At 63.1% G+C, this 26,428-nt stretch overlaps 3 protein-coding genes across 3 annotated transcripts in view; 1 reads left to right on the top strand and 2 right to left on the bottom strand.

Moving 5' to 3' along the window:
* SNED1 (sushi, nidogen and EGF like domains 1) overlaps positions 1–26,428 on the bottom strand; it is a 537,305-nt gene that overhangs the window by 298,500 nt on the left and 212,377 nt on the right. The window lies entirely within an intron of this gene.
* Positions 13,689–21,665, top strand: STK25 (serine/threonine kinase 25). The gene is made up of 12 exons (XM_056108404.1): positions 13,689–13,852; positions 14,134–14,227; positions 15,801–16,031; positions 16,218–16,274; positions 16,631–16,739; positions 19,087–19,244; positions 19,315–19,500; positions 19,578–19,723; positions 19,805–19,919; positions 20,307–20,378; positions 21,076–21,212; positions 21,283–21,665. The coding sequence occupies exons 2-12, from the start codon at positions 14,198–14,200 to the stop codon at positions 21,320–21,322; spliced, it is 1,281 nt and encodes a 426-aa protein (XP_055964379.1). The 5' UTR covers positions 13,689–13,852; positions 14,134–14,197; the 3' UTR covers positions 21,323–21,665.
* FARP2 (FERM, ARH/RhoGEF and pleckstrin domain protein 2) overlaps positions 21,818–26,428 on the bottom strand; it is a 58,959-nt gene continuing 54,348 nt past the window's right edge. Inside the window, exons 24-30 of the mRNA XM_056108291.1 lie at positions 25,931–26,020; positions 23,623–23,705; positions 23,137–23,255; positions 22,828–22,961; positions 22,378–22,485; positions 22,144–22,295; positions 21,818–22,012 (exon numbers count right to left, since the gene is read on the bottom strand). Coding sequence (XP_055964266.1) covers positions 21,949–22,012; positions 22,144–22,295; positions 22,378–22,485; positions 22,828–22,961; positions 23,137–23,255; positions 23,623–23,705; positions 25,931–26,020 — 750 coding nt within the window. The 3' untranslated portion in view covers positions 21,818–21,948. The remainder of the gene's footprint in view (positions 22,013–22,143; positions 22,296–22,377; positions 22,486–22,827; positions 22,962–23,136; positions 23,256–23,622; positions 23,706–25,930; positions 26,021–26,428) is intronic.

Genomic DNA, 26,428 nt, shown 5'->3' with positions numbered 1-26,428 from the left:
GCTCCCGCTGCACACCTCGCGTCACCCGGAGTGCGGGAGGATCGTTCTCTCCGGGTGCGCGTAGGACGCTGGCCAAAGTCGGACACCTGGGGCCACAGTGACCACACGGGCCCAAGGAGGGAACTGTATGCTGTGTTCTCTCAGAATAGCGGGAAACAGCTAAGAGCCTTGGAGATGATCACGAGTCACACACAGCTTTTCTAAATAACTGGCGGGCCAAATTGCAGGGGAAGTGATGAAGGTGATTGTTGTTTCATTGTGTTTTGGGTCACGCCCAGCAATACTCCCGGCTCTGCACTCAGGGAACCGGGCGGGGCGTTGGGATGGGGAACTGGGTTGGCCATGTGCAAGGCGAACGTCCTACCTGCTGTCCTATCTCTGTGGCCCAGTCACAAAGTATTTTAAATGAAAATAACATAATATTAAGCCTAGTGGGATGCAGTTAAAGTGGTACTTTGAGGAAAACGTGTGGCTTTAGAAGGAAGATTGAAATTAATCTCCTGGGGCTGGAGCAATAGCACAGCGGGTAGGGCATTTGCCTTGCACGTGGCCGACCTGAGTTCGATCCCCAGCATCCCACAGGGTCCCCCAAGCATCGCCAGGAGTAATTCCTGAGCACAGAGCCAGGAGGAACCCCTGAGCATCGCCAGGTGTGACCCAAAAAGCCAAAACAAAATTAATCTCCTAGGAGATAGGGCAGAGGGGAAGGGCACGTTCGCTGCACGAGATGACGCAGACTTGATCACTGAGCCCTACCAGAGGTGACCCCTGAGCACAGAGCGAGGGGTAAGCCCTGAGCACCACTGGGTGTGGCCCCAAACCAAGCAAATGAGCCGGGGGCAGAGAGACAGTACAGTGGGCAGGCACTCGCCTCATGCACACTGACCCCGTCCATCCCCAGCACCCTGCATCCCCCTGAGCCCCCCAGGGCTGACCCGCCCACTGCCCATCTGCTGGGTGGTCTGCGAGGGGCCGCCTGACGGTGTGAGTGTCTGCCCTGCACCCCTCGGTGCTCTCTCAGACCGCGGGGCTCCTGCACTAGTTTCACTCATGGCCTCCCTCCGCGTCCAGGGGCCCGTGGAATGTTCTGGAATGTCCTGTGTTTCAAGATGAGCACTGAGAGTCAGGAGCTCTGGGAGGCCCTTGCAGCAGTTGTCGCAGAGTTGGGCCTAAGCCAGGCTGGGGGCTTCAGGGTCTGCCCCGGGGTCTGGGGTCTGCCCTCTCCGCCCCAGGACTCTTGCTCCCGCCCCCGCCTCGTGGCCTCAGCCCTCATCCTGCCCCCTGACAGCCTGGTTTGACTTCAGGTCCAGGGAAACGTGCCCTGCCCACCTCCCCTGGGGAGCGTGGACAGCCTGGGGCAGGGTCCTCTCCTGCAGGCCAGGCCCAAGTCTGAAGCAGCCTGGAAGGGCAAGCTAGGAAGCTGAAGGGAGGTTGGCTGGTGGGACCTTGGCGGCCCAGCCCAGGCCCAGGAGCACGGCATTCCCCGCCCACCCGGGCCCCAGTTTCCCCTCCAGATTCCTCTCCTGAGCTGTGTGGAGTCGCCCCTACTGGGTGCAGACCCAGCACCTCCCTGGAGGCCTGGGGCCCCTCTGCAGCCCACAGGCTCCTGCTCCTCCTCCCCCCTCCCCCCGCCTCCTCCTGCCCTTCCTCTCCTCTGCCCGGAACCCCCACAGGAGCCTGGCCTGTGTTCTGCGTGCGGTGTGCACTGTGTCCCCGCAGAGGGGCAGGTGGTAGGAGACCTGAAGCCGAGAATCCCCCCTCAGCCGCCTGGAAGTGGCCCTGGGCCCCTGACCAGCAACTCCCGATCCAGATCCAGGAACACGGCATCATCGGTTCCAGACGTGCCGGAGCTGCCCCGACTCCATGCAGTGGGCAACAGTGCAGCCCTGTCCCCTCCCCCTGAAGCCGGACACAGCCACCCGGTCGCCCTGGCAGGGCCTACACTGCCTCCTGGCCCCTAGGTCTCCCGTCTGCACACCACACAACCTAACCCTCTTCCAGGACACCCTGAGAGAGGCCAGACAGTGGGGGGTGGGGGGGGCAAGTCCTGCAGGGCACAGGGTGGGCGGCCTGGGTCAAGGGCTGACCCGCCACCAGGGCCCCGTTTCTCGGGGCAGAGCTCGAGAGGGCTCCGAAAAGCCCTCGGGGCGCGTGACACCCGCAGCTGAAAACCTCCGGAACTCAGGTCACTCCCCCCAGCTCGGGCGAGCCTCACCCCTGAGGGGACGTGCTGTGGAGTTCCTGGACGCCACACACTCCACACCCTGACTCCCAAGAGCAACACCCACGCTCGACGGGGTCAAAGGAGCAGGCAACACGAGCGTCCCACACTTGCCTCTAGACACAGTTCATGAGTTTGGTTCTGCTTTGGGGCAGGGCTTGGGACTTGGGGCGGAAACATTCGAAAACGGTGGTGGGAAGGTGCAGAGTGGTGGGATTTGTGTTCAGTTGTGGTGAGCAACTTTATAAAAATAAAATTGAAACAATAAGCCCCCCAGAACCATCAGACCTGGGCTGGTCCCCAGCACCACCACATATGGCCCCTGACGCCTCCGGGAGGGACTTCTGAGCAGTCAGGAGGACTGAACACAGCTGAGCATGGCTCAGGAAAAGCAGAACAAAGCAACCCCACACCCTAAAGCTCCCCAAGTGCGCCCCCAAGAGCGGCTTTGCTGTGTTTGGGAGTCCTCCCTGACCCCATCCTGGTACCCCGGGCAGAGGGCAGGATGCCTAATGCTTCCAGGGTCCAGCCGCAGACCAGCACAAGGCTCTGGCCCAGGCTGAGAAGCACCCGCACTCCAGGGTCTCATGCCCTGGGGCCTTTGCACGACCTTCATCTTCCCTGAATGGCCCCACTCTGTCCCTGAGCTTTTGCAGGCCTACCCGTGCTGCTTCCAGGGCTCACGGCCACAGCCCTGCCCTTCGGGAAGAGCCCCCAGGGCCCCTCCTCTGGTCCCCCCGGCACCATGACCAGGGCACCCATGGCCTGGGCCCCTCGGTCCTCTGAGGGGCTCCAAATCAAGTGCTTCAGGAGGGCACAGGTCTATTCTGGATCCCAAAGTCCTTCCTGACCCTTTGGGGCAAATGTCCATCCCCAGAGGCCCTGGCAGTAGCAGGCCGCTGAGGAGAGGTGCCCTCCGATAACGGGTCCCCAGGTGCAGGGATGGGGCCAGAACCCAGGAGAGCCAGAGAGGGCGCGGGTGCCCGGGACCCTGCCGGCATCCCTGCACCCGAGAGCCCCTGTGGAAGGGCCGAGTCCCAGGCAGCGGAGGAAGTGGCCCAGCAGCCAGTGCCCTGGGGGCCACACAGGGCCAGGCCCCCTGAGGCCCAGCGAGGTCCTGCGAGGTCAGAGTGGGTTCGGCAGCCAGCCAGCTCTGGTGCCACCACCCGACTCAGACGCAGGCGCCTGACAAGGCCCGTCGCCTCAGAGCCGGGGGAGCTGTGGGCAGGGTAGGGTGGTGCCGCGTCTGACAGAGGGGCTTGGGCCTGCAGGACCCCCGCCTACGCCAGGACCCCCCTACGCCAGGGCCCCCGCCTACGTCAGGACCCCCTACGCCAGGGCCCACCTATGCTAGGACCCCTACTCCAGGACCCTCTACGCCAAGGCTCCCTACACCAGGGCCCCCTATCCAGGGCCCCCTACTTCAAGACCCCCCTACTCCAGGACCCCCCTACTCCAGGGCCCCTGAAGACCGGGACACTTGTGCCGACGGGTGTGGTGCTGTTGGGGGCCGTCTCCAGGGTCTCCCGAGACCCCCTCCATCTCCCCGAGGTTCTCCCCCACCCCCGCCCGGCACCAGAGCCCAGGCCAAGGGCTTGTGTACACTCAGACAAGGGCTCCATAAACAACCCAAGGGCTCCTCTCGGGCCGGCACGCGAGCCAGCGGCTGGACTCGCCTTGCTCCTCACACACTGCCTGGCCCGCCCCTCCACCTGTGGGTGGTCTCGGATGGAGGGGGTGGCCCCGAGGCGTGTGACAGCAGACACGCCCCCGCGCCCTGATGGTCTCGGGCCTGTGAGGCCCCCAGGCCAGGCCAGGGGGTGAGCAGGTTCTCTGGAGATGCAGGGGTGCCCCTCTGCCCCCGGAAGGTCCCCGCTGCCCCCTCTCCTCCGCTGTATCGGGGCCGCCCTTCCCTTCTGTCCTCCTGGTCCGGACCCCCACAGCCCAAGCCTGGGCTCCCGCTGGGGCGGTCCCGAGTACAGCGCCAGCCTCCGTGTGGGTGCCACATTGCAGTGTCACCAGGCCCATCTCCCACGCTCCTGCGGCCTCCCTGGCCGGACTCCCCTCATGCCCTGTGCTGACAGCAAAACGCCAAGGCCCTTCAGACCCCAGACACCTTTGTCCCCAGGGCTCCAGAGACCCCTGCCCCAGCGCCAACACAGCAGGGCCTACCCAAGGTCGCCCACAAACGCCAGGACCCCCGCCTATGCCAGGACCCTCGCCTATGCTAGGACCCCCCTTCTCAAGGACCCCCACCTTCCCACCTATGCCAGGACCCCGCCTACACGAGAATGCCCACGAGTTGTATCCCAAGACCCCTTGCTGACCTGCCCCCATCTGCCCTGGAGCGGGGCTGGTGGGGCAGTTACTGGCCCAAAGCCTGTTCTTGGGGCCCTCAGGGTGGGCAGGTATCCAGTACCAGGCTTTGGTGACGGACAAAGGATCTGGTGGCCCTCCAGGTTTTTGTTTTGGGGTCACACCCAGAGGTGCTCAGGGGTCACTTACGGCAGTGCCAAGTGTGTCTGTGTGCTGGGCATGGATCCCCGCTTGGCAGGCTGTGGGGCGAGTGTTCGCCCGTGTGCTGCCGCTCCATGCTTGGGAGGCCTGGGCGGTGCTGGGGGCTCTGCCCGTTCCCGGGGTCCCGGGGGGAGGAGATGCTCTGGGCAGTTTGAGACTCCGGGAGAAGACCGGCCTTGTCTCCTGCATCTGGCTCCAGCCTCCTGAGCTGGGGGCCGGAAAGGGGCAGCCCTGGGCGCAGGGTCTCTGTCCAAGAGGAAGCTCAGAGGCTGGGAAGAGGCCACCTGGGTGTTGGCTGCAGCGCTGCCCTGGATGGAGGGGGGCAGGGTGTCTGTGCTGGGTCCTCCTGCCTCTGCCTGTCGTGGGCGCAGACCCCTGGGGCCCAGGCCAGCCTCTATGACTCAGCTTTCAGCTGCCCCAGGGCACTGAGGGGCCAGAGCTGAGGCCACGAGGGTCCGACCCCACAGAAAAATGGCGCAGCTCAGAGCTGTCACCCGGGGGCTCCCTGCAGGAGCCTTAGTCTGGGCTCTTTGTTTGGGGTCCGGACCAGGCCCACGTGCCGAGGTGGACTGGGCTGTTCCAGCCGTGCGGCAGCTGCCTGGCTACCCGCTTCGGGGGCTTGTCCCTCCCTGCAGGTGTTCTGGGACAGACTGTGTCCCCGTCTCCTGGCAGCGGCCACCTGCCCTCCTCTCCAGGCTGTGACATTCCAGTGTCTGTGCCTGACCTGAACCCCCAGAGGCCACGGCCCTCCGGTGCCCCTCGTGCCCCCAGTGTCCCCTGCATCCCGGATACCGTCTGGAGGCAAGCTCAGCCCTGAGGTCCCTTCCCTCGGTGCCCCTGTTCTGTGGGCCCAGGAGGGTGGCACTGGGCAGCACCCTGCACCCCACATCTGGTCCTCTCTGAGCCACCGTCCCCACACACACCTCTGTGTGCTGCAGGTGTGCACACATGCGTGTGTGGGTGCGTGTGTGAGAACATGTGTGCATTATACATGATGTGTCCATGTGTGCTGCATGTGCGTTGCATGTGTGGGCACCTGCTGGGACACGTATGTGCACATATACACCGTGCGCCTATGTGTGCGTGTGCGGGCTGTATAAGGAGTGTGACTATGTGCGCATGTGTGTGCCTTGCATTGTGCCTGCGTGTATGCGTGAAAGTGTGTGTGCACGTGTGCACGTGTACACGGCGCCTATGCATTGCATGTGTGTGTCTGTGCATGTGCGCCTACACGGACAGGCACGTGCACACACATGCATGTGTGTGTGCTGCAGGTGTGTCTGCGCCTGCGTGTACATGTGTGTGCAGGTGGGCATGGCATGACTCGACTCTGGTGAGCTGCCTGCTGGCTGCTTCCAGAGGCTTCAGGACAGGGCTGGAGGACCCTCGGCTGGGCGGGCGCTTGCCTTGCACGCAGCTGGCCTGAGTTCAACCCCCCATGTCCTGTAGGTCCCCCAAGCACTGCCGGGAGTGATTCCAGAGGGCAGAGGCGGGAGCAAACCTCCAATCACTGCTGGGTGCAGCCAGTAAACAAAAAACGAACCGAAAAACCCCAACAAAACACAGGCTGCAACACCCTGGGACGTTCCTGCTGGAACGCTTGGCTCTGGCGCCCCCCTGTGGCAGAAGGGAGAGAAGCTGAACGACAGGGAACGGCCACCCTCTGGGTGTCCCTCCAAGGGGCGGCGGGAGACTGGCGGACCTGCCACAGGGGCGTGCCATGTGCTGCTTGGCCCGGGGAGGATGGCCAGGAGCCCGTGAGACTCCAAAAGTTTGGAAAGCGACTGTTCTCTGGACCCTCCGGAAGCAGCACCCAGGGACTGACCAGACCTAGGGCAAGAGGGGACGGCTGCCTCCATCGCGGCCAAACCAACATGATGATCTTGGGGGGGGGGTCCTATTCTGCCTCAGGCCACAGCTGGTGGTGCTCAGGGCTTGCTCCTGGCTCTGCTCTTAGGGACTACTCCTGGCCATCGAACCTGGGCTGGCCGCCTGCCAGGCAGGAGCCCCACTCACTGCCCGATCTCTCTGGCCCCTGTTACTGTGCTCTTCTGGGGACCGACGCTTTACACTGCAGCTTCTTATGTTTCTTGCTTCTGCTGGGGAGAGCCCTTGGAGAGGGAGTGTGGGAGCACCCGGGGCAACTTGCTACCTGCAGGAAAGTGATAAAATCAGAGCCAGTATAAAGAATCTGATTAAAGATCCATTGTGAGCCGGAGAAACGCTAGATGGTCTGTGCACAGTGTCACACGTGGAAAGCCTGAGACTGGCCCCCTGCTCCACTTCAGGACCCCTGAGCACTGAGCTGGGAGCAGCGCCTGAGTGCCACTGGGCATATCCAAAAAATAACCGCTGTCTGTAGCACTGTCCTCCCGTTGTTCATCGCTTTGCTTGAGTGGGCACCAGTAACGTCTCCATTGTGAGACTTGTTGTTACTGTTTTTGGCATACCGAATACGCCACGGGAAATTGCCAGGCTCTGCCGTGCAGGCGGGATACTCTCGGTAGCTTGCTGGGCTCTCCGAGAGGGACGGAGGAATCGAACCCTGGCCTGCCGCGTGCGTGGCAAATGCCCGACCTGTTGCGCTCTCACTCCAGGGGAGCATGTAAAGGTAAAGGTAAAGGTAAAGGCCCTCCCGTTGATCGTTGGTTTGCTCGAGCGGGCCCAGTAACGTCTCCATTGGAGACTTTGTTGTTACTGTGTCTGGCATATCGAATACTCTCGGTAGCTTGCCGGGTTCTCCGAGAGGGGCGCAGGAATCGAACTCGGGTCGGCCATGTTGGCCGCTTGTAAGGCGAACGCCCTACCCGCTGTGCTATCGCTCCAGGGGAGTATGTAAGAATGGGAAAAAGAGGCAGTGGGGTAAGCCAGTACTTCTTACACGTTTATACCTATTTCAGTTGCTGGCAATTCACCAAACACAAATTTCTATTCCTTTGCTTAGTCACGAACAACACACGTTCTAATTTAAGAGCTACTCATTCTTAAGATAAAAATCTTGCTCCCTTGTGCAGTAAGAACTCTTAGGTAGTTTCCTTGATGTCCAGCTGTGGACCTCAATTTGTGCTGAAGTCGCCTAACAATCTCTGGCTGGAAGTCAGAGCTGTGGTTTCGCGTGGCCGAATAATACGCCGACCAAGTGGCGGTCAGCCACCGAGATTGAGCAAGAGAAGTAACCAACCCCAACAAAAAGACCCAGGCGGTCTCAGAGAGCATCTCAGTGGCGGGAATATTTCTAGCTGGACCAGCAGAGGAGGTGGGTGGGGCGTGGGGCTGAGGAATGCCTGTTTCTCCTGCTTGTTAAAGAGTAACGCTGGACTCAGATCTTTCAGGGCGAAGCTGTCTGATGACCAGCAAGTTCTGCTGAAGAGACGTGTCCCTGGCATCTCACCTAGGATGGAGGTCACATTTCCCAGCAGCTCTGTGATTGGTTACCTGTTTCCTGGGCTGCTGGCCCAAGGGTCCCACACAAGATGTCTCTCCGTGATCTCATCGGGAGCCTATCAGCTGGGTTCCCCAGCAATACTCTGTTTGGGGCCACACCTGGGGATGCTCAGGGTATACGCCTGGCTCTGTGCTCAGGGTCACTCCCGGCTCTGGCTCAGAAATCACTTCTGGTGGGGCTTAGGGACCCAGAGGCTCACTGCATCCCCGGGGTCCCCCACAGGGCCTCTGTGTCCCACAAGAAACTGCATCCCACCGGGCTACCGGGTCCATGCGTCACAGTGGGGCGGGTGAGGGGGCTGTCAGCAGGACTGAGACAGCAGGAGGCTGCAGGGAAGAGGGAAAGGCCCTTCCTGCGCCAGCCATTCCTGCGGGTGTCAGATTTGTGAAGATTCAAGAACCTTACCCCAGGGCCAGGGAGGAGATAGGCAGGGGAGGGCTGTGACCTACCAGGTGAGATCCCTGAGCACAGAGCAGGAGACAGTCCCGAGCACTACGGACCCCCAAGCCCAGAACCACGCACTGGTCGCTCCTGCTCCTCCTCCACCTCCTCCTTCTGCAGTGCCCTGGGATGGAGCCGGGCTGAGGCTCTCAGAGCCAGTGCCCTAGCCTGAGCACTCCCTTCACCTCTGGAAGTGAGAGGAAACAGGACACAATGTTCCCAACCAAGCTCCTCCATGAAGTGTCTGGCCCTGACTTTGAAATCCCAGAACAAAGGATCCAGGCAGGAGGGAAAAGGAGGCGGGGAGCCTTGGTGGGGGTAGGGGAAGTAACTTCAGGTGGAGGAAAAGGGGGCAGTCTGGAGCGGGCCTGTGTTGGGATCGGGAGTTCCCTAGCCCTGGGAGGCGCGGAGAGACCAGATAGACGCAATTCCTGCAGGAGTAAAAACGGGGTTTATTTAGACCAGCATGCTGGGGCTCCGCAGCATACCCCCAAAATGGGCAGTGGCTGAGAGCCCCGAACTTCTTCAAAGGGGATCTTATATAGGCCTTCACTGGCTGTTACAGCAAAGCCCGCGCATTTCATAGCCAATAGATTTGTAACAACATATCCTTTCTTAACCAATCCATTTAAAAGTACCTCACTCCTTAGCCTATAGATTCAAAGATCAGCATTTACGTACATCGATTGTCAGCACAAGCAAGGTTATAGCTGGAATCATTAAGCCTTAGGTAATCTCCCTTGACCATCCTCCTTTTGAGTTACCCAAGTCTGCAGGGTGCTTTAGTGAGACAATACATTCCAGGAAAGGGCAATTTCCCCCAACCACCCGCATCCCGAGTTATCCTTTACCCAAATCTGCAGGGTGCTTTACTGAGACAATACATTTCAGGGACAGTAAATACACCTGAATCCTGTCACACTTGGTTTAGAAAAGAAGTTATGCCCTGTTCACTTTCCAAGTCCCCTCTCCCCCAGGTGCAAAGCAGCCAACCAGTTTTACAGAAAGCAATGTTGCAAGTTAGCTAAAGTACACAAAAATTTGATGCCCTAATATGGATTCTTTCACCTGCTGCCTGGACCTCCCCCACGGGGACCGTGCTGTGGGTGGCCAGCTGCGCCTGCAGAGCTGACCTTGGAGCTGACCTTGGGAGCTGCCCCTGGGAGCTGCCCCGGGAGGTGACCTTGGGAAAGGAACCGAGGCGGGGCGGAGGGAGGGGGTGGTGGTCAGCGGCCTGATGGATCCCTCTGCGTCCCCTCCAACCCCAAAGCAGGGGGCCCGGGACAGGGCGGGTTGGCCTCCTGGCTGAAAGCGCTGCAGCGCCCCTGCCAGCGAGCCCTCGCCTGGCGGGAGGAGCCCGCACCGACCCCTGGCCCCGAGTCCCGGCGAGTCCAGGTGGGAGCTGGGGGCGGGGCCTCTGCGGGCGAGCCTTAGGGAGGGGCGGGGCCTCTGCGGGAGGGCCTTAGGGAGGGGCGGGGCCTCGGAGGGCGGGCCTTAGGGAGGGGCGGGGCCTCTGCGGGCGGCCCTTAGGGAGGGGCGGGGCCTCTGCGGGCGAGCCTTAGGGAGGGGCGGGGCCTCGGAGGGCGGGCCTTAGGGTGGGGCGGGGCCTAAGCGGGCGGGCCTGAGGGAGAAGCGGGGCCTCGGAGGGCGGGGCTCAGGGAGGGGCGGGGCCTCGGCGGGCGGGCCTTAGGGAGGGGCAGGGCCTCTGCGGGCGGGGCTCAGAGAGGGGCGGGGCCTCGGCGGGCGGGTCTTAGGAGGGGCGGGGCCTGGGTGGGCGGGGCGTAGTGGGGCGGGCTTCCGTGTGGGTGGGGCTCGCTGGGCGGGGTCAGGCTGTGGTGGGCGGGGCCGCGCTGGCTGGTTTCGGGGTCGGTTTCTCGGTTTCTCGGGCCGGCGAGGCTCCACCCCTGGCTTCGCGCCCTTTGGCCCGGGCCCGCTTCCCCGCTGTGCCGTGCGCAGCAATACACGATCAGTGGCCTTCCAGCCATTTCACATCCTGTGCCGTTTCTTTTCCTTTTTTTTGTTTTTTTGTTTTAGGGCCGCATTAGTGATGCTCAGGGGTGACCCCTGGCTCTGCACTCGGGAATCACTCCTGGCGGTGCTCGGGACCACATGGGGTGCCAGAGATTGACATCTTACCGGTATCACGCTGGCCCTCTTCCTTTTCTTTTTTTTTTAAGTGTTGGGTATACCCAGCGATGCCCAGGGGTCACTCCTGCTGGAAGGGCTCTGGGGGACCATATCTGATGTAGGATAGCACCGTAACCCGTGCACCACCTCTCCAGTCCCTCCTTCAATTTCTGATCTAGTTTCTGGACTAGTAACCTCTCTCAGACTCCTGTTTCCTGCTGTTTGTCCTCTACCTCTGCCTCTCTGTTCCCATCTATCTCTTGGCATCTCTCTCTCTTTCTTCTTTCTTTTTCCTTCCTTCTTTCTTACTTTTTCGTTGATTTGGGGCCAACCTGGTGCTTAGGGCTCACTCCTGACTCTGAGCTCTGGAATCACTCCTGGAAGGGCTCAGGGCTCACCCTATGGGGTGTCAAGGACCGGATCTGTGTTGGTAAATTGCAAGGCAAACATCCCATATGCATCTTCCTTCCTTCCTTCCTTCCTTCCTTCCCTTCTTTCTTTCCTTTGTGCTTGGGGGACCATATGGGATCGAACCCAGGTTGGCCATGTGCAAGACAAACACCCTACCCACTGTACAATTCCTCCCGTCCCTGTGTCTGCTTTTCTGTCTGCCACGCTTGCATGTAAAGTATGCACACAAGTCCTTTGAGTCATTTCCCCAGCCCTCAAATGAAAACTTTTGCCCAACCTGGGTTGACGCAGAAGTCCAATTTATTGCTGCTTATCTTTGTGTATTTGTAAGATACACATAGCATAAGTATCATTTTAGGACCGGAGAGATAAATCAAAGGGCTGTTTTACTTTGCATGTAGGAGTCGCAGGTAGGATCTCTGCACTGCATGGTCCCCCCGAACACCAGTAACAACACCCCTGAGCTTCTAAGAACAAAATCCACCATCTATAGTGTGTAATTCAGTGACGTGACATTACACTCATGACATATAACTACCACCCTATCTACTTTCAGGATGTTTCCATCACCCCAAATGGAAAGGCTGCACCATTAAATAATTTCTCTCTGTTCTCTAGTCTTCTGACTTGGCCTGTTCTTGAGCCCTTGGAAAATGGTAACAGGAAGCTCACAGCACAATGTTTGCAACGGCCTTCCATGCTCCCGCAGCCTGTGTTTGTTTTTTGTTTATTGGCTACATCCAGCAGTGCTCAGGACTTATTCCTGACTCCTCTTGGTGATTCTCATGGCTTACTCCTGACTCTGCACTCAGGACTCACTCTTGGCGGTACTTAGGAGACCATATGTGATCCAACCTGGGTTGGCCTCATGCAAGGCAAGTGCCCTACCTGCTGTACCGTCCACTTTTTTTTGGCCATACCCTACAGTACTCAGGGCTGACTCCTGACTCTGTGTTCAGGGATTGTTGGGATCGGGAGTTCCCTGGCCCTGGGAGGCGCGGAGAGACCAGATAGACACAATTCCTGCAGGAGTAAAAACGGGGTTTATTTAGACCAGCATGCTGGGGCTCCGCAGCATACCCCAAAAATGGGCAGTGGCTGAGAGCCCCGAACTTCTTCAAAGGGGATCTTATATAGGCCTTCACTGGCCGTTACAGCAAAGCCCGCGCATTTCATAGCCAATAGATTTGTAACAACATATACTTTCTTAACCAATCCATTTAAAAGTACCTCACTCCTTAGCCTATAGATTCAAAGATCAGCATTTACGTACATCGATTGTCAGCACAAGCAAGGTTATAGCTGGAATCATTAAGCCTTAGGTAATCTCCCTTGACCATCCTCGTTTTGTGTTACCCAAGTCTGCAGGGTGCTTTAGTGAGACAATACATTCCAGGAAAGGGCAATTTCCCCCAACCACCAGCATCCTGAGTTAGCCTTTACCCAAATCTGCAGGGTGCTTTACTGAGACAATACATTTCAGGGACAGTAAATACACCTGAATCTTGTAGAAAGAAGTTATGCCCTGTTCACTTTGCAAGTCCCCTCTCCCCCAGGTGCAAAGCAGCCAAGCAGTTTTACAGAAAGCAATGTTGCAAGTTAGCTAAAGTACACAAAAATTTGATGCCCTAATATGGATTCTTTCAGGATCACTCCTGGAGGTTCTTGGGGGACCATATGGGGTACCAGGTATAGAACCTGGGTTGGTTGTATGCATGCGAGCCAAACACCCAACCTGCTGTGCTCTATCCTGCCCTTGTCTGTAATTGTAAAATACGTGGCATGGAACTTACCATCCTCAAGTATGCATTGGCTTAGACTCGTTCATGGGAGGCCAATTTGCAGAACTCTTGCGTCCTGCAGATGAAAGCCGGCTGCCTTCACACAGTGACTCCCCACCGAAGGTGTCTCGGAGATTAGGAGACAGCTTTAGGCCTTTCCTCTAGGCAGGGTTTCGGACTTTTGTGACAGGTTCATTTCACTAAGGGGGACACCTCAATGTCCTTCCTCACTCTTTTTACTTTCAGCCTTTCCTTCCTGTATCAGGCTGAGTATTAGTCCACTGCAGGAATGTGTAAGAAGCCAAGGACACTCAGGTTACCGCACGGGCAGGGCAGGCAGTGCAGTGGGTCCACGCCCTGCAAGGCCAAAGGAATGAAGTGCAAGGAAAAGGTCCCGAGTTGGGGAGGGGAGGGATCAGAGGCTACGAGGACCAAGGACTCGGACGGAGCAGGAGGGTGGGGACGTGGTCCAGGTACAGAGACAGGCGTGGGGGGTGGGGAAAGGCGGACTCGAGTCCCGCTCGCCCCGCCCTACCGCGCTGCCTGCCGGGAGTTGTAGTCCTCGGCGCTCGGGACGAGGGACTCGGCGACCCGCGGGCGCCGCAACGCGCATGCGGCGAACACCGCCCTGCCCCGCGGCCTGCCGGGAATCGTAGTCCGCTCAGGACAGGCTCCCGGGCGGGCGCCGAGTGGTGAGACTCGGTGTCCCAGAGTGCACCGCGCCGGGCCACGCCGCCGAGCCCCGCCCTCAGCGTCGCGCCGCCGAGCTCCGTCGGGCCGCCGCCGCCGCCGCCGCCGCTCCTCCTCGGGCTCAGGGCCCGGGCGTCCCCGGAGAGCGGAGGCAGCGGGTGGGAGCCTTCGCGGGCACTGCAGGGCGGCCGGGGCAGGCCGGGATGGAGCCCCGCGGAGGTGGGCGCGCTGCCGGGCGGAGCCGCCCCGAGGCCGTTGTGGGGGCCTCGCGGTGTGGGGGCCTAGTGGCGGGCGGGGCGGGGCGGGGCGGGGCGGGGCCCGGGCTGGGAGTGGGGCGGGGCCTCGCTGGGGGCGGGGCCTGGGCTGGGGCGGGGCCTCGGTTGGGGGCGGGGCGGAGGCCGTGGGGCTGCGAGCCCCCTGCCCGCTCCCGGTTAGCGGGGTGCCCTCCCGGGTCCCCTGCGCCCTGCAAGCCGCCCCAGCGCTCCGTTCCCGCTCCCCAGTGGACTGACGCGTCGTGGCGGGTCCAGCGTCGCTGGTGTCGTGGACGTCCCGAGCAGCGCAGACATGGCTCACCTTAGGGGCTTCGCCACCCAGGTGAGGAGCACTGCGGTGGCCTAGCCGGGAAGGGAGCACTGAGCTCTGAGAATGGATATTGGGAATACCTGGGGGAGAATGGATATTGGGAATACCTGGGGGAGCACCGTGGAGGGAGCATCGCATCGCTGTGGCTGGGCTGACGGGGGGTCTGGAGCATCCAGACTCACGCTGGGAGCACAGGGCTGCAGCTCCCCTGCCCTGAGCGCCCCCGAGGACTGGGGCCCGCAGACGCCTTCCCTCCGAGCTTGTTGGCCTGCCCCAGGCCAGCCTGGCCCCTCTAGGTGATGGAGGCCCCAGGGGTGCCCGGCACCTGGCCACTGCACTGGCTGACCGCAGGCCAGGGTGCAGAAGGGGTGGGCATCACTGGTCTCTGTCCAGGTAGATCTAGCCCTGGGCTGCCCAGACTTCTGCCGGGACGTGCAGCAGCGTGGTGTCCCCTCCTGGGATGGGCTCTGGGATGGGCACGCCAAGGGCTGTGCTGGCTGGTGGGCTCGGGGGCCTGGGTCTTGGGGGCCTGGTGCTGCCCTCACCCTACCATGGCCCTGGGGTCACGTCAGGCCCTGGCTCTGGACAGTTGGAGTCTGGAGCCAGAGGGGCCCAGCACCCATCTGTATGGGCTGAGCTTGTTTGGGGGTGAGGATGGGAGCGTGTGGGTGAGTGTAGGAGTGTGTGCGAGTGTGAGTGTGTGTGTGGGTGTGGGAGTGTGTGGATGAGTGTGAGTGTGTGGAAGTGGAAGTGTTTGAGTGTGGAAGTGTGTGTGTGTGGGAGTGTGTGGGAGTGTGTGTGGGTGAGCATGTGTTGACCATGTGGTCAGTGTAGGGGTGAGCGTGTGGGAGTGTGTAGGGTGAGGATGTGGCGTGTGTGTGGGTGAGCGTGTGGTGAGGGTGGCACGGCGGCCGTGCAAGCGAGGTTGTTCCTCCAGGTCCCTCCCCCGGCTGGGGTTGAGGCCCCCACAGCTGTCCTCTAGACCCGGCCGAGCCCCTTTGCTGCCCGGCCTGGGGCCTGCTGGGTCCTAGCAGGTTCTTGAGTGGGCTCTTGTAGCCCACCTGTTATGCCGCCACCTTTTGGCCTCGGGCCTGCTTTCAGCTGGGGGCCTCCCTGGGCACCGCCCTCCCTCTACAGCCCTTCTGCGAGCCTGGTGGTCTAGCTTCAAGGTCTCCCCTCAGGGAGAAGTGGGGTTTAGCGGGGTGGGGGGCCTGGCTCTGGGGGGCGTTAAGGGGTGAGCTCTGTCTCAGCGAAGCTGTAGGGTTGGTTTCTGGGGCCACACAGTGCGCTGGGGCTGCTCCGGCTCTGTGGGATCCCCTCGCTCTGCCGCTGGCCCATGTGCTGTGTCGGGAGGGAGGGAGCAGGTGGGGGCTGGGCCGTCTCCCGGGGGCCTGCGTGGGCCTGCAGGCGGACAGTCACTCCTGCGCACCGCGGGCTGGAGGCGCCCTCCCCGCCAGCGCGAGTCGTCCTCTGGGCAGCATCCCGCCTGCCCCTCTGTCCCTCGCGCCCTCTCTGGCCTGGCCTCGGCGTGAGAGAGGGTGGGGGCGCGGTTCTGCCTGTGGACACGGCCCCCTCCCCGCCGCAGCACTCCCGCGTGGACCCCGAGGAGCTCTTCACCAAGCTCGAGCGCATCGGCAAGGGCTCGTTCGGGGAGGTGTACAAAGGCATCGACAGCCGCACCAAGGAGGTGGTGGCCATCAAGATCATCGACCTGGAGGAGGCCGAGGACGAGATCGAGGACATCCAGCAGGAGATCACCGTCCTGAGCCAGTGCGACAGCCCCTACATCACCCGCTACTTCGGCTCCTACCTGAAGGTGCCCTGGGAAACAGCCCTGCGGGCGACTGGGCGTGTGGGAGGGGCTGGGCGCAGCCACTGACTCAGGCTTGCGGGTGGGCCTGGGCTCCGTGGGGAGTGGCCCCTCACCCTCCTCGGAGCCTGGCCGGGGGTGGGCGGCAGGGGCCCGCGGTGAGCATGTGCCTGCCGTGCTCTCTGGTTGCAGAGCACCAAGCTGTGGATCATCATGGAGTACCTGGGGGGCGGCTCCGCACTGGACCTGGTGAGCAGGAGGCGGGCGCTGTGAGCAGGGGCGGGAGGAGGCTGCGTCTGGCGCCCCACGGACCTTGTGTGGGCCTGGGGGCGGGCGGTCGGGATCCAGCACGTCCCAGACAGGTGGCTCGGTGGGTGACGGGGACCCCTTGTCCCTGCGACCTAAGAGGGGAGGTGACTTGACCTGTGTCTCTGTCGCCTGGGAGCTGTGTGGGCTTGGGGGCCGCAGCTGTCGGTGCTGAGGGTCTCTCCGCGGAAGGTGGAGCCAGATTCGCTGCGTGGCACCAGCCCCTGCTCCTGAACCTGAGCCCTGTCCCGGGGGTGGGCCGGTGGGTGGCCTGTGGGTGCCACTGTTCGTGCCCGCAGCTGAAGCCAGGGCCCCTGGAGGAGACCTACATCGCCACCATCCTGCGGGAGATCCTCAAGGGCCTGGACTACCTGCACTCGGAGCGCAAGATCCACCGCGACATCAAAGGTCCGCAGGCCCGGGCCAGCCTCCTCGGCTCTGAGGGGGTCTGCGGGTGTGAGGAGGGCCCTGGGGGAGCCAGGAAGGACACGGGGCGAGCCTGTGTGTCCTGAGGGGCTGTGCAGGCCTACCCAGCCGCAGGCGCCTGCCAGGCAGGGGACACAGGAGGAGTCGGGGCAAGGGCCAGGGAGTGGGCACTGGGGAGGGCAGGCCCACCTCTGCCCTGGCTGCCCTGGGCAGAGCCAGGCGCGGTGCCCCAAGCCCAATAGAGAGGAGGCCAGCTGGGCATGGGGCCTGGTGGTGGCCCCGCCCCTGGTGGGAGGGGAGCTTATGTGGGTGGGGCTGGATGTGGTGGCCCCGACCCCTGGTAGGAGGGGAGCTGGTGTGGGCGGGGCTGGGTGTGGTGGCCCCGCCCTTGGTGGGAGGGGATCTGGTGTGGGTGGGGCTGGATGTGGTGGGCCCCGCCCCTGGTGGGAGAGAGGGGAGCTGGTGTGGGCGGGGCTGGTTGTGGTTGCCCTGCCCCCGATAGGTGGGGAGCTGGCACGGGCGGGGCTGGGTGTGGTGGCCCCGCCCCTGGTGGGAGGGGATCTGGTGTGGGTGGGCCTGGATGTGGTGGGCCCCGCCCCTGGTGGGAGAGAGGGGAGCTGGTATGGGCATGGTGGATATGGTGGCCCCACCCTTGATAGGCGGGCAGCTGGAGTGGGGCGGGGCTGGGTGTGGTGGCCCCGCCCCTGATAGGGGAACTGGTGTGGGCGAGGCCTGTTGTGGCTCCGCCCCCTGATAAAAGGGGAGCTGGCGTGAGCAGGGCCGGTTGTGGTGGCCCCACCCCTGATAGGCGGGGAGCTGAAGTGGGTGGGGCTGGTTGAGGTGGTCTCACATCTGATAGGAAGGGAGCTGGTTGGGGTCCCCTGATACATGGGCAGCTGGAGTGGGGTGGGGCTGGGTGTGGTGGCCCCGCCCCTGATAGGGGAGCTGATGTGAGCGGGCCGGTTATAGTGGCCTCGCCCCCTGATAAGAGGGGAGCTGGTGTGGGCAGGTCTGGGCATGATGGCCCCACCCCTGGTAGGCAGGGAGCTGGTGTGGGCGGGGCCGGTCGTGGTAGCCCACCCCTGGTAGGCGGGGAACTGCAGTGGGGCGGTACTGGGCGTGATGGCCCCACCCCTATAGGTGGGGAGCTGGTGTGGGCGGGGCCAGTCGTGGTGGCCCACCTCTGACAGACGGCGAGCTGGAGTGGGGTGGTGCTGGGTGTGGTGGCCCCACCCCTGATAGGCGGGGAGCTGGAGTGGGGTGGGGCCAGTTGTGGTGGCCTCACCCCTGATAGGCAGTGAGCTTGTGTGGGCAGGGCCAGTCATGGTGGCCCCGCCCCCCAGATAAGAGGGGAGCTGGTGTGGGCAGGGTTGGGCGTGATGGCCCCACTCCTATAGGCAGGGAGCTGGCGTGGGCGGGGCCTGTTGTGGTGGCCCCGCCCCTGGTAGGAGGGGAGGTGGCGTGGGTAGTGCTGGGTGTGGTGGCCCCACCCCTGATAGGCGGGGAGCTGGTGCGGGCGTGGCTGGATGTGGTGGCCCCACCCCTGATAGGCGGTGAGCTGATATGGGCGGGGCTGGTCATGGCAGCCCCACCCCTGATAGGCGGGGAGCTCGATTGGGGCAGTGCTGGGTGTGGTGGCTCCACCCCTGATAGGCGGGGAGCTGGTGTGGGCGGGTCAGTCGTGGTGGCCCCACCCCTGATAGGCGGGGAGCTGGTGTGGGCGGGGTTGGATGTGGTGACCCCATCTCTGGTAGGAGGGGAGCTGGTGTGGGCGGGACTGGATGTGGTGGCCCCACCTCTGATAGGCGGGGAGCTGGCATGGGCGGGGTTGGATGTGGTGGCCCCACCCCTGGTAGCAGGGGAGCTGGTGTGGGCGGGGTTGGATGTGGTGACCCCACCCCTGGTAGGAGGGGAGCTGGTGTGGGCGGGACTGGATGTGGTGGCCCCGCCCCTGATAGGCGGGGAGCTGGTGTGGGCGGGGTTGGATGTGGTGACCCCATCCCTGGTAGGAGGGGAGCTGGTGTGGGCGGGACTGGATGTGGTGGCCCCACCTCTGATAGGCGGGGAGCTGGCATGGGCGGGGTTGGATGTGGTGGCCCCGCCCCTGGTAGGAGGGGAGCTGGTGTGGGCGGGACTGGATGTGGTGGCCCCGCCCCTGGTAGGGGCGCTGTGTGGGCGGGGCTGGATGTGGCGGCCCCACCCCTGATAGGCAGTGAGCTGATGTGGGCGGGGTCTGCACGGTGGCCCCGCCCCCGAGCAGGACTGCAGGAGCCGTGCGGGGCACCCGAGGTGCTGGCTCACGGCCGCCCCGGCTGTCCTGTGCCCGCAGCTGCCAACGTGCTGCTCTCGGAGCAGGGGGACGTGAAGCTGGCCGACTTCGGGGTGGCCGGGCAGCTCACGGACACACAGATCAAGAGGAACACGTTCGTGGGCACCCCGTTCTGGATGGCTCCCGAGGTCATCAAGCAGTCTGCCTACGACTTCAAGGTGGGTGTGGGGGCCGCGGGGCGCCGGGCCGCAGCCGCGGGCGTGCAGCAGCGTCCCCCTTCCCGTCCAGGCCGACATCTGGTCGCTGGGGATCACCGCCATCGAGCTGGCCAAGGGCGAGCCGCCCAACTCGGACCTGCACCCCATGCGCGTCCTGTTCCTCATCCCCAAGAACAGCCCGCCCACGCTGGAGGGCCACCACAGCAAGCCCTTCAAGGAGTTCGTGGAGGCCTGCCTCAACAAGGACCCCCGATTCGTGAGTCCCCGGCCGGGGCGCGGCAGCTGGGCAGGCCCCCGGGAGCCCCCTGCCCGCTGAGCCTCCTGTGCCCGCAGCGGCCCACGGCCCGGGAGCTCCTGAAGCACAAGTTCATCACGCGCTACACCAAGAAGACGTCCTTCCTCACCGAGCTCATCGACCGCTACAAGCGCTGGAAGTCGGAGGGCCACGCCGAGGAGTCCAGCTCCGAGGACTCGGACATGTAGGCCCGGGTCTGGGAGTGGCCCGGAGCACGCTCGCCCTGGAGCGGGCCGGGACCCCCGCTGACCCGCTCTTCCCGCAGTGACGGAGACGCTGAGGACGGGGAGCAGGGCCCCATCTGGACCTTCCCGCCCACCATCCGGCCAAGCCCGCACAGCAAGCTGCACAAGGGGACGGCCCTGCTCGGCCCCCAGAAGGTCTGTCTGTCTGTCGTGTGTGTGTGTGTGAATCTCTGTGTGTCTGTGTGTGTGTGTGTCTGTGTGTCTTGACTGCGTGTCTTATCTGTCTCTGTGTGTGTATATGTGTGTGTGTGTTTGTGTGTCTTGTCTGTGTGTCTGTGTGTCTTGTCTTGACTGTGTGTCTGTCTGTTTCTGTGTGTTATCTGTGTGTCTGTCTCTCTCTGTGTTTGTACGTTTGCGTGTGTGTGTGTGTCTGTGTGTCTTGTCTGTGTGTCTGTGTATGTGTACCTGTCCTGTGTGTGTGTGTCTGTCTGTCTGTCTGTCTCTCTGTCTGTCCGTCCCCGCTCTCCCCTGTTCTTGGGTGGCCGCCTCTTGCGCCTGGCTGAGTTGTGTTTCACTCTGCAGCCTGCAGAGCCCGTGAAGCGGCAGCCGCGGTCCCAGTGCCTGTCCACCCTGGTCCGGCCCGTCTTCGGGGAGGTGAGCAGGCCGGGGGGGCTGGGGCTGGCCTTCAGCGCTGCCCGCTGCTGGGGTGTGCGGAAGGACTGGGGCCCCGGGGCCCTCTCAGCCCCCTCAGCCGTGCCAGGTTCAGGACATGGTGCCACTCGGGCCTCATCTGCTGCCTGCCACAGTGCTGGGGCTGGACCCCGGGCTCCTGCTCCCACGTGACCTCTGGGGTGCTCTGGAAGTGCCAACATGGGCCCTGTTTGTCGAGGGCGGCTTTTGTTCTGGGATTAGAGCCTCAGGCATGGGGGAAGTCTGCCCTCGGGTGGGTGGTCTGCAGACCCCACTGGGCCCCCGCAGCTACAGAGAGGAGAGCCCCGGTGAGGCAAATGGGCTCGGCCCGGGCACTGGAGCACTGGGATGGCTGTGCCTGGGGGCGTCTGGGAGGTGAGGAGGGGTTTCTGGGCTGGGGGCTCCGCTGGGACACTGGCCCCGGCTGCCCCGGCCTGCAGGCTCTGGTTTCTCTGAGGTGGGGCGGGAGCCTCCCCTGGGCGGCTGGACTGGGGTGAGGTCTGCAGCGGCACTGGGGCTGCGGGCTGGACGCCTGCACAGCATCAGCCATGGCTCAGGCGGGGGACGGGCCTGGTGGGCCTCCGCCGGGACCTCCCAGATGCGGCAGCACGTGCAGTCCAGCGGGGCGGCCGGGCGCTCAGTGCCGACCCCGCGCCCGCAGCTCAAGGAGAAGCACAGGCAGAGTGGCGGGGGCGTGGGGGCCCTGGAGGAGCTGGAGAACGCCTTCAGCCTGGCCGAGGAGTCCTGCCCCGGCATCTCCGACAAGCTCATGGCACACCTGGTGGAGCGGGTGCAGAGGTGAGGCGGCCCCGCGGCGCCCGGGCCGGTCCCGCGGCTGGGCCGGGCGGTGACCAGCTTCCTCCTTCAGGTTCTCTCACAACAGAAACCACCTGACGTCCAGCCGCTGAGGTCAGCCAGGAGCAGCCTGTGCCGACGGCCCCTGGCCGCGCTGTGGGTGGCAGCCCCCCGCGGGCTGGCCCTCCACAGCCATGGCCCCTCGGACCTGGCATCGGTGGCCAGGGGCTCTGCCCGTCTCCACTCGCTGCGGTGACCGAGGCTCTGCCGTGTGTGTTGGATCAGGCCCGCGTCCACGGTGCGCGTGCCGGTTGGCCGTCGCTTCCTAAGAGAACTGAACTTCACCCCTCGGTAGCCTGGGTCTAAGGTGGTAGTTTCTAGAACATGGGAGGCGCTTGCCGCTCTGAATAAAGACCTGAATCGGAGATGCCGGCGGCTGCGCTGGGCAGGGCCACACCTGGTCCCCTGGGCACGTGCAGCAGGGGCAGCGCCTTTATTCCGCCCCGGTCAGTGCCTCCCCCGCCCCTCCCCAGCAGATGCTGGCACTGCTCCCCCTGTGCCCCCACCGAGGGCAGGGCGGAGGTGAGGCGGTGTCCACTCAGCGGCCCAGCACCGCCCTTCTGCGTGTCTCCTCCCTCCGGGTCCCCAGTCCTGCCCTCAGGTCACCGCACGCTCTGGGGGACTCAGGCGAGGGGCTCCGCCCTGCTTCCTCGGTCACCCTCGTCCTCGTCTAGGCGGGTCAGTCTGGGGGGGCCCCAGCCTCCCCGGGAGCACTGCTGGCCGTCTCGATGACCTCCATCCACCTGCAGAGAGGCCCGGGTGCATGGGCGGCTCGTCCCTCGGAACCCCCCGAACCACCAGAGTCCAGTGACGGACAGGGGGCATGAGGCCCTCCCCGTGCCCGTGGGGCTGGAGGAGGGGACGGCGCGGTCACCTCCTGAACGTGTACGTGTTCTCGGCCCGGAAGAAGTAGACGTGGCCCTTGAACTGCAGCTTGAAGACGTGCTCCTTGCGGATGCCATCGGCAGCTCCGGCCACACTCACTCTGTAGCCCAGCAGGGGGAGGCTGGCCAGGGGGTGGTCGTCCTGGAGGGAGATGACCGACCGCTCAGTGCCCAGCCCTCCCTGCGTGGCCAGGGGAGCCTGCCGGGCTGCGCCGAGCCCCTACCTGGTGGGTTTTGTAGAAGAACAAGCAGAGGTCGGTGAAGACCACCCAGAGCTTTTGCCAGCCTTCGCTGTTCTTGAACTTCCTCAGCAGGTAGCCTGAGAGCTGGTTCTGAGGGGAGGCGCGTGCGTGGGCGTCAGCCTCCCTCCCCCTCCCCCGGGTTTGCTCCCTGGCACCGGTGGCCTGGCTGGGGCTTGGTGCTCCCTCCCTGGGACCCCCGGCCTGCAGGGGTCCTGCACGAGCGCTGGGTCTGCTCTGCACCCCGGAGCCCCCATGAGGCCATCTGGAAGGGGCTTGAGGCGTGGCGAGGCGGTTGCCGCGGGCCTGGCTCTGAGCTTCCACAGAAAAGGCTTTCCCTGCCCAGCTGAGGGGTGGCCAGCAGGCTTGCAGGGACAGGTGGGCCCGCGGGGCAGAGGGACCCTGGGAGGGAGGGGGGCCATGGTAGGCGCTGACCTCCATGGCAGCGCTGCGGTCGGCCCGGGAGACGCTGGCGATCCGGTACCAGCACACGTGCGCCGTGGTGTTGGCCCGGGGCTGGGCCTGCGCCTCCGGGGGGCCGTGCTCCGGAGACAGCGCGTCGGACGGCTCTGGGAGGAGCCACGCCTCAGGTCCAGGTCTGGGCCCTCGGCAGAGCCCAGGACCTGGGACGTGGCAGCAGAAGAGCAAAGCCAGAAGAGCTGCTCGCCCTTCCCCGCCCCGCCTGGAACGTTCCTCGTGAGGCCTCGTGAGGTGACGCCCGGAGCGCGTGGCTGGGCTGCTCACCGTGGGGAAGAGAGCCCGTGGTGCCGGGCAGGGCCGGGGCTGCGTCCCCTCTGCTGCGGCTGGCAGCCTCGATGGCGGCGTTCAGGTCTCGCGTCCACTTTTCCTTCTCCAGCTCAGTGCTGAGGGTAAGAGCACAGGCTGGCAGGCTGGCAGGCTGGCAGGCTGGTGGCAGCGCCACCTGGGCAGTGAGGGCTTGGGGGCTGACCGTGCCCCCACGCCGTGTCACCTGTGCTCAGCCCCTCGACCCCATCTCCGTGGAGCAGGGACCCGGGATGGGCACGGGCACACTCGTCCCCAGAACTGCAGCCTGGGCCCTTCGATGGCCACTGGCATTTCCCCTTGGCCCGAGGGTGCCCTGGACAGTGCCCCAGCCCAGCCAGTCTGCGGCCCCTGGCCCCTGGCTCAGATTCCACTTGGCGTTCTGGCCCGTGTATCAGTGATCACTCACTGAGGCCCAGACCCTGGGCACAGGAAGGCCTCTCCCACCTGGCTGCCACCACAATGGCCTTCTGCGGCGTGCAGATGGTGAAGCAGTTCGGGATGGACCATTCGTTCTCACTCTCCTCCACCTGCAAGGAGAGGAGTGGCGCTGGGCCCTGCGGGAGGACAGCAGGCAGGCACAGCTGCCCACGTCTGTACTGGCCACGGCCACCAGCTACGCACTTGTGACCCAGCACTGTTGGCTGACAGTGCGGCACAGGGAAGACCGACTGAGTGTCTCATCGCTAAAGGGGCTGTTCATTTAATTAGCCTGGCATTAAAAGGCAACGGTTTCAGAGGAAAACCCACAGACCTGGGTCTACTGCATGCAGGCACAAGCAGGAACTCCCACCCACTGAGCTCTCTCTGACTCTGAACTTAAAAATGAGCTCAAAAATCACAGGAGAGTGAGTAACTTGCCTTGCATGTGCCCGACCTGGGTTCAATTCCTGCCACCCCGTATGTTCTCCCAAACCCAATCAGGAGTGACCCCTGAGCACTGCTGGGTGTAGCCCCCAAACAAAATTCAGATAAAAAGGTTTTCTAGGAAGTGGAGGGTGATTAGACACCAGGAAGCTGGTGACTAGAGTTCAGCTCAGTGTACCAAGAACAGGGTGTGTGTGAAGGGCCCAGGGTTGACCCCTAGCACCTTGTGGCCCCAAGTACCCCTGGGGGTGACCCTTGAGCACAGGGCCGGGAGGATCTTGGGAACCATACCAGGCATGGCAACAAAATAAAGGTCCTCATGAAGGCACAGGGAGACTGATCGCCTCCACACTCAGAAAAAACCCAGGCCCAGCCTGGCAGGCATCTGGACAGGGTCCTCGCGATGGAGAGAGTCGTGTTTAACGGAGAGCGGCAGGGAGGGGGTGGGCTGCCCAGGACCAACCCTACAGGCCAGCCCATGCGCAGATAGTGCCCCGAGCCTCACCAGGACGTGCGAGGCCTGAAGGGAGCCTGACGGTGGGTGGCAGTGTGTGGTCAGCCGTCATCCCCTAAGCCATCATCCCACATGGCCATGCAGTTGTGACAGAAGTCCCAGTGGTGGTTTGGGAAGGGATTTGTCCAAATGGTGCTGAGGTGATTTGAAAGAATGGCATAGTTTTCCTTTCTAAAAATAAAACTTCCTTGGTCACACCCAGTGGCGCTCAGGGGCTATTCTTAGGACTGCGCTCAGAAGTGACCCCTGGTGGTGCTCAGGGGATCGTATGTGGTGCTAGGACTCGAACCCAGGTTGTGCAGGCCACAGCTGCATGCAAGGCAAATGCCTGATCTGTACTATGCTTCTAGCCCCATTTTTTTTTTTTTTTTTACTTTGTAACTGTGCTGGAGCCATAGCACAGCGGGTAGGGTGTTTGCCTTCCATGCGGCCGACCAGGGTTCGATTTCTCCGTCCCTCTTGGAGAGCCTGGCAAGCCATCGGAGAGTATCCCAACCGTGCGGCAGAGCCAGGCAAGCTCCCGAGGCATATTCATATGCCAAAAACAGTAACAAGTCTCACAACGGAGATGTTACTGTTGCTTGCCAGAGCAAATCCATGAACAACAAAACAGTGCTACAGTTATTTGTAACTAGCATAAGGGTTTTTGTTTATTATTATTTTGGTTTGGAGGCCACAACTGGCAGTGCTCAGGGCTTACTCCAGGCTCTGCACTCGGGAAGCACTCTCATTCCCGACCGCCTGGGATGCCGGATTGCAAGGCAAATGCCCTACCCTCTGTATGAGCTCTCCAGCCCTGCAAAGGGCGTTTGTTTTGTTTGGGGGCCACATCCAGTGTACTCGGGGCTTACTCCTGGCCTGAGCTCAGTGGGGATGGAACCTGGGTCAGCCCTTTACAAGGCACGTGCCCCGCCTGCAGTCCTAGCGTTGGCCCCGGAATATTCTTTCAAACAGGGAGGCTGCCTGCAGGGATGTCAGATGAAGTCATTTAACTGTGCCCAGGGGGAAGGCTGCCACAGTGTCCTGGGCCCTGCAGAAAGGCCTGGAGCCCTGGGGCAGGGAATTCTGCTGGACATCCCAGGGCTGGGTATGGGACAAGGCAGGGAGGGGCTGAGAGGGAGGTAGACCGAGGACTCCAGGCGCCTGACCCAAGGGGCTCAGCTGGTCACAGGTGAGAGGGCAAAAGGTGAGAGGCCGGCCGGCCATGGCAGCGGGCAAGGGGGTCTGGCCTGCCTCTGTGGAGCAGGCCAGGGTGGGCAGGGTGCAGGGACAAGCTGCAGTGCGGAACTGCGTGGACAGGTGAGGGGGGTCAGGGGAGGGAGACAGGAGAGAAGAGGAGAGGGAAGGAGGGAGGGGAAGGGACACGGGCCTCACCAGCGTGCCTCGAAGTGGGAGGAGGCCTCGGGTCCGGAAGTGGCCGCTGCCCGAGAGGCCTCGGCTCGTGTACAGCAGCACGTCGGAGAACTGCGAGGCAGGGCTGACGTCAGGCGCAGTGCACGTCCACCACGGCTGCCCCGCTGGCCGGGGCGGCAGAAAGGGCTTGCTCCACTCAGCCCACCACTTCTGGCCCAGGGTACTGGGGCACAGGCCAGGTAGACGGGCTGTCCAGGCCCGGCCTGTTCCCTGCCGCAGGCAGGAACGAAGCCCTGCGCAGTGGCAACAGCTGCTGGACACTGTCCCTGGCCCTCACACAGCCCTAAGTGCTGTGGAGATGGCAAAAAGGGCCGGGGTGCAGCATGGAGGGCGGGTCCTGAGGACGGCATAGTCCCCAGTACAGCACGCAGCAGAGTGAGGCCCGACCACTGACCACTGCCTGCCTACCATGACCAGTGCCCGCTTACTGAACACTGCCCATCCGCTGACCACTGACAA

This window comes from Sorex fumeus, unplaced genomic scaffold (assembly GCF_029834395.1).
Source record: "Sorex fumeus unplaced genomic scaffold, SorFum_2.1 ptg000207l, whole genome shotgun sequence".
NCBI lineage: Eukaryota > Metazoa > Chordata > Mammalia > Eulipotyphla > Soricidae > Sorex > Sorex fumeus.
This window is presented reverse-complemented; position numbering and strand designations above follow the sequence as displayed.

Excerpts from the sequence above, each read along its gene's own strand:
- STK25 (XM_056108404.1), top strand. The coding sequence starts at position 14,198 with ATGGCTCACCTTAGGGGCTTCGCCACCCAG. Across the intron at positions 19,245-19,314 it reads AGTCTGCCTACGACTTCAAG|GCCGACATCTGGTCGCTGGG; the intron begins GTGGGTGTGGGG and ends CTTCCCGTCCAG. Across the intron at positions 21,213-21,282 it reads CTGGTGGAGCGGGTGCAGAG|GTTCTCTCACAACAGAAACC; the intron begins GTGAGGCGGCCC and ends TTCCTCCTTCAG.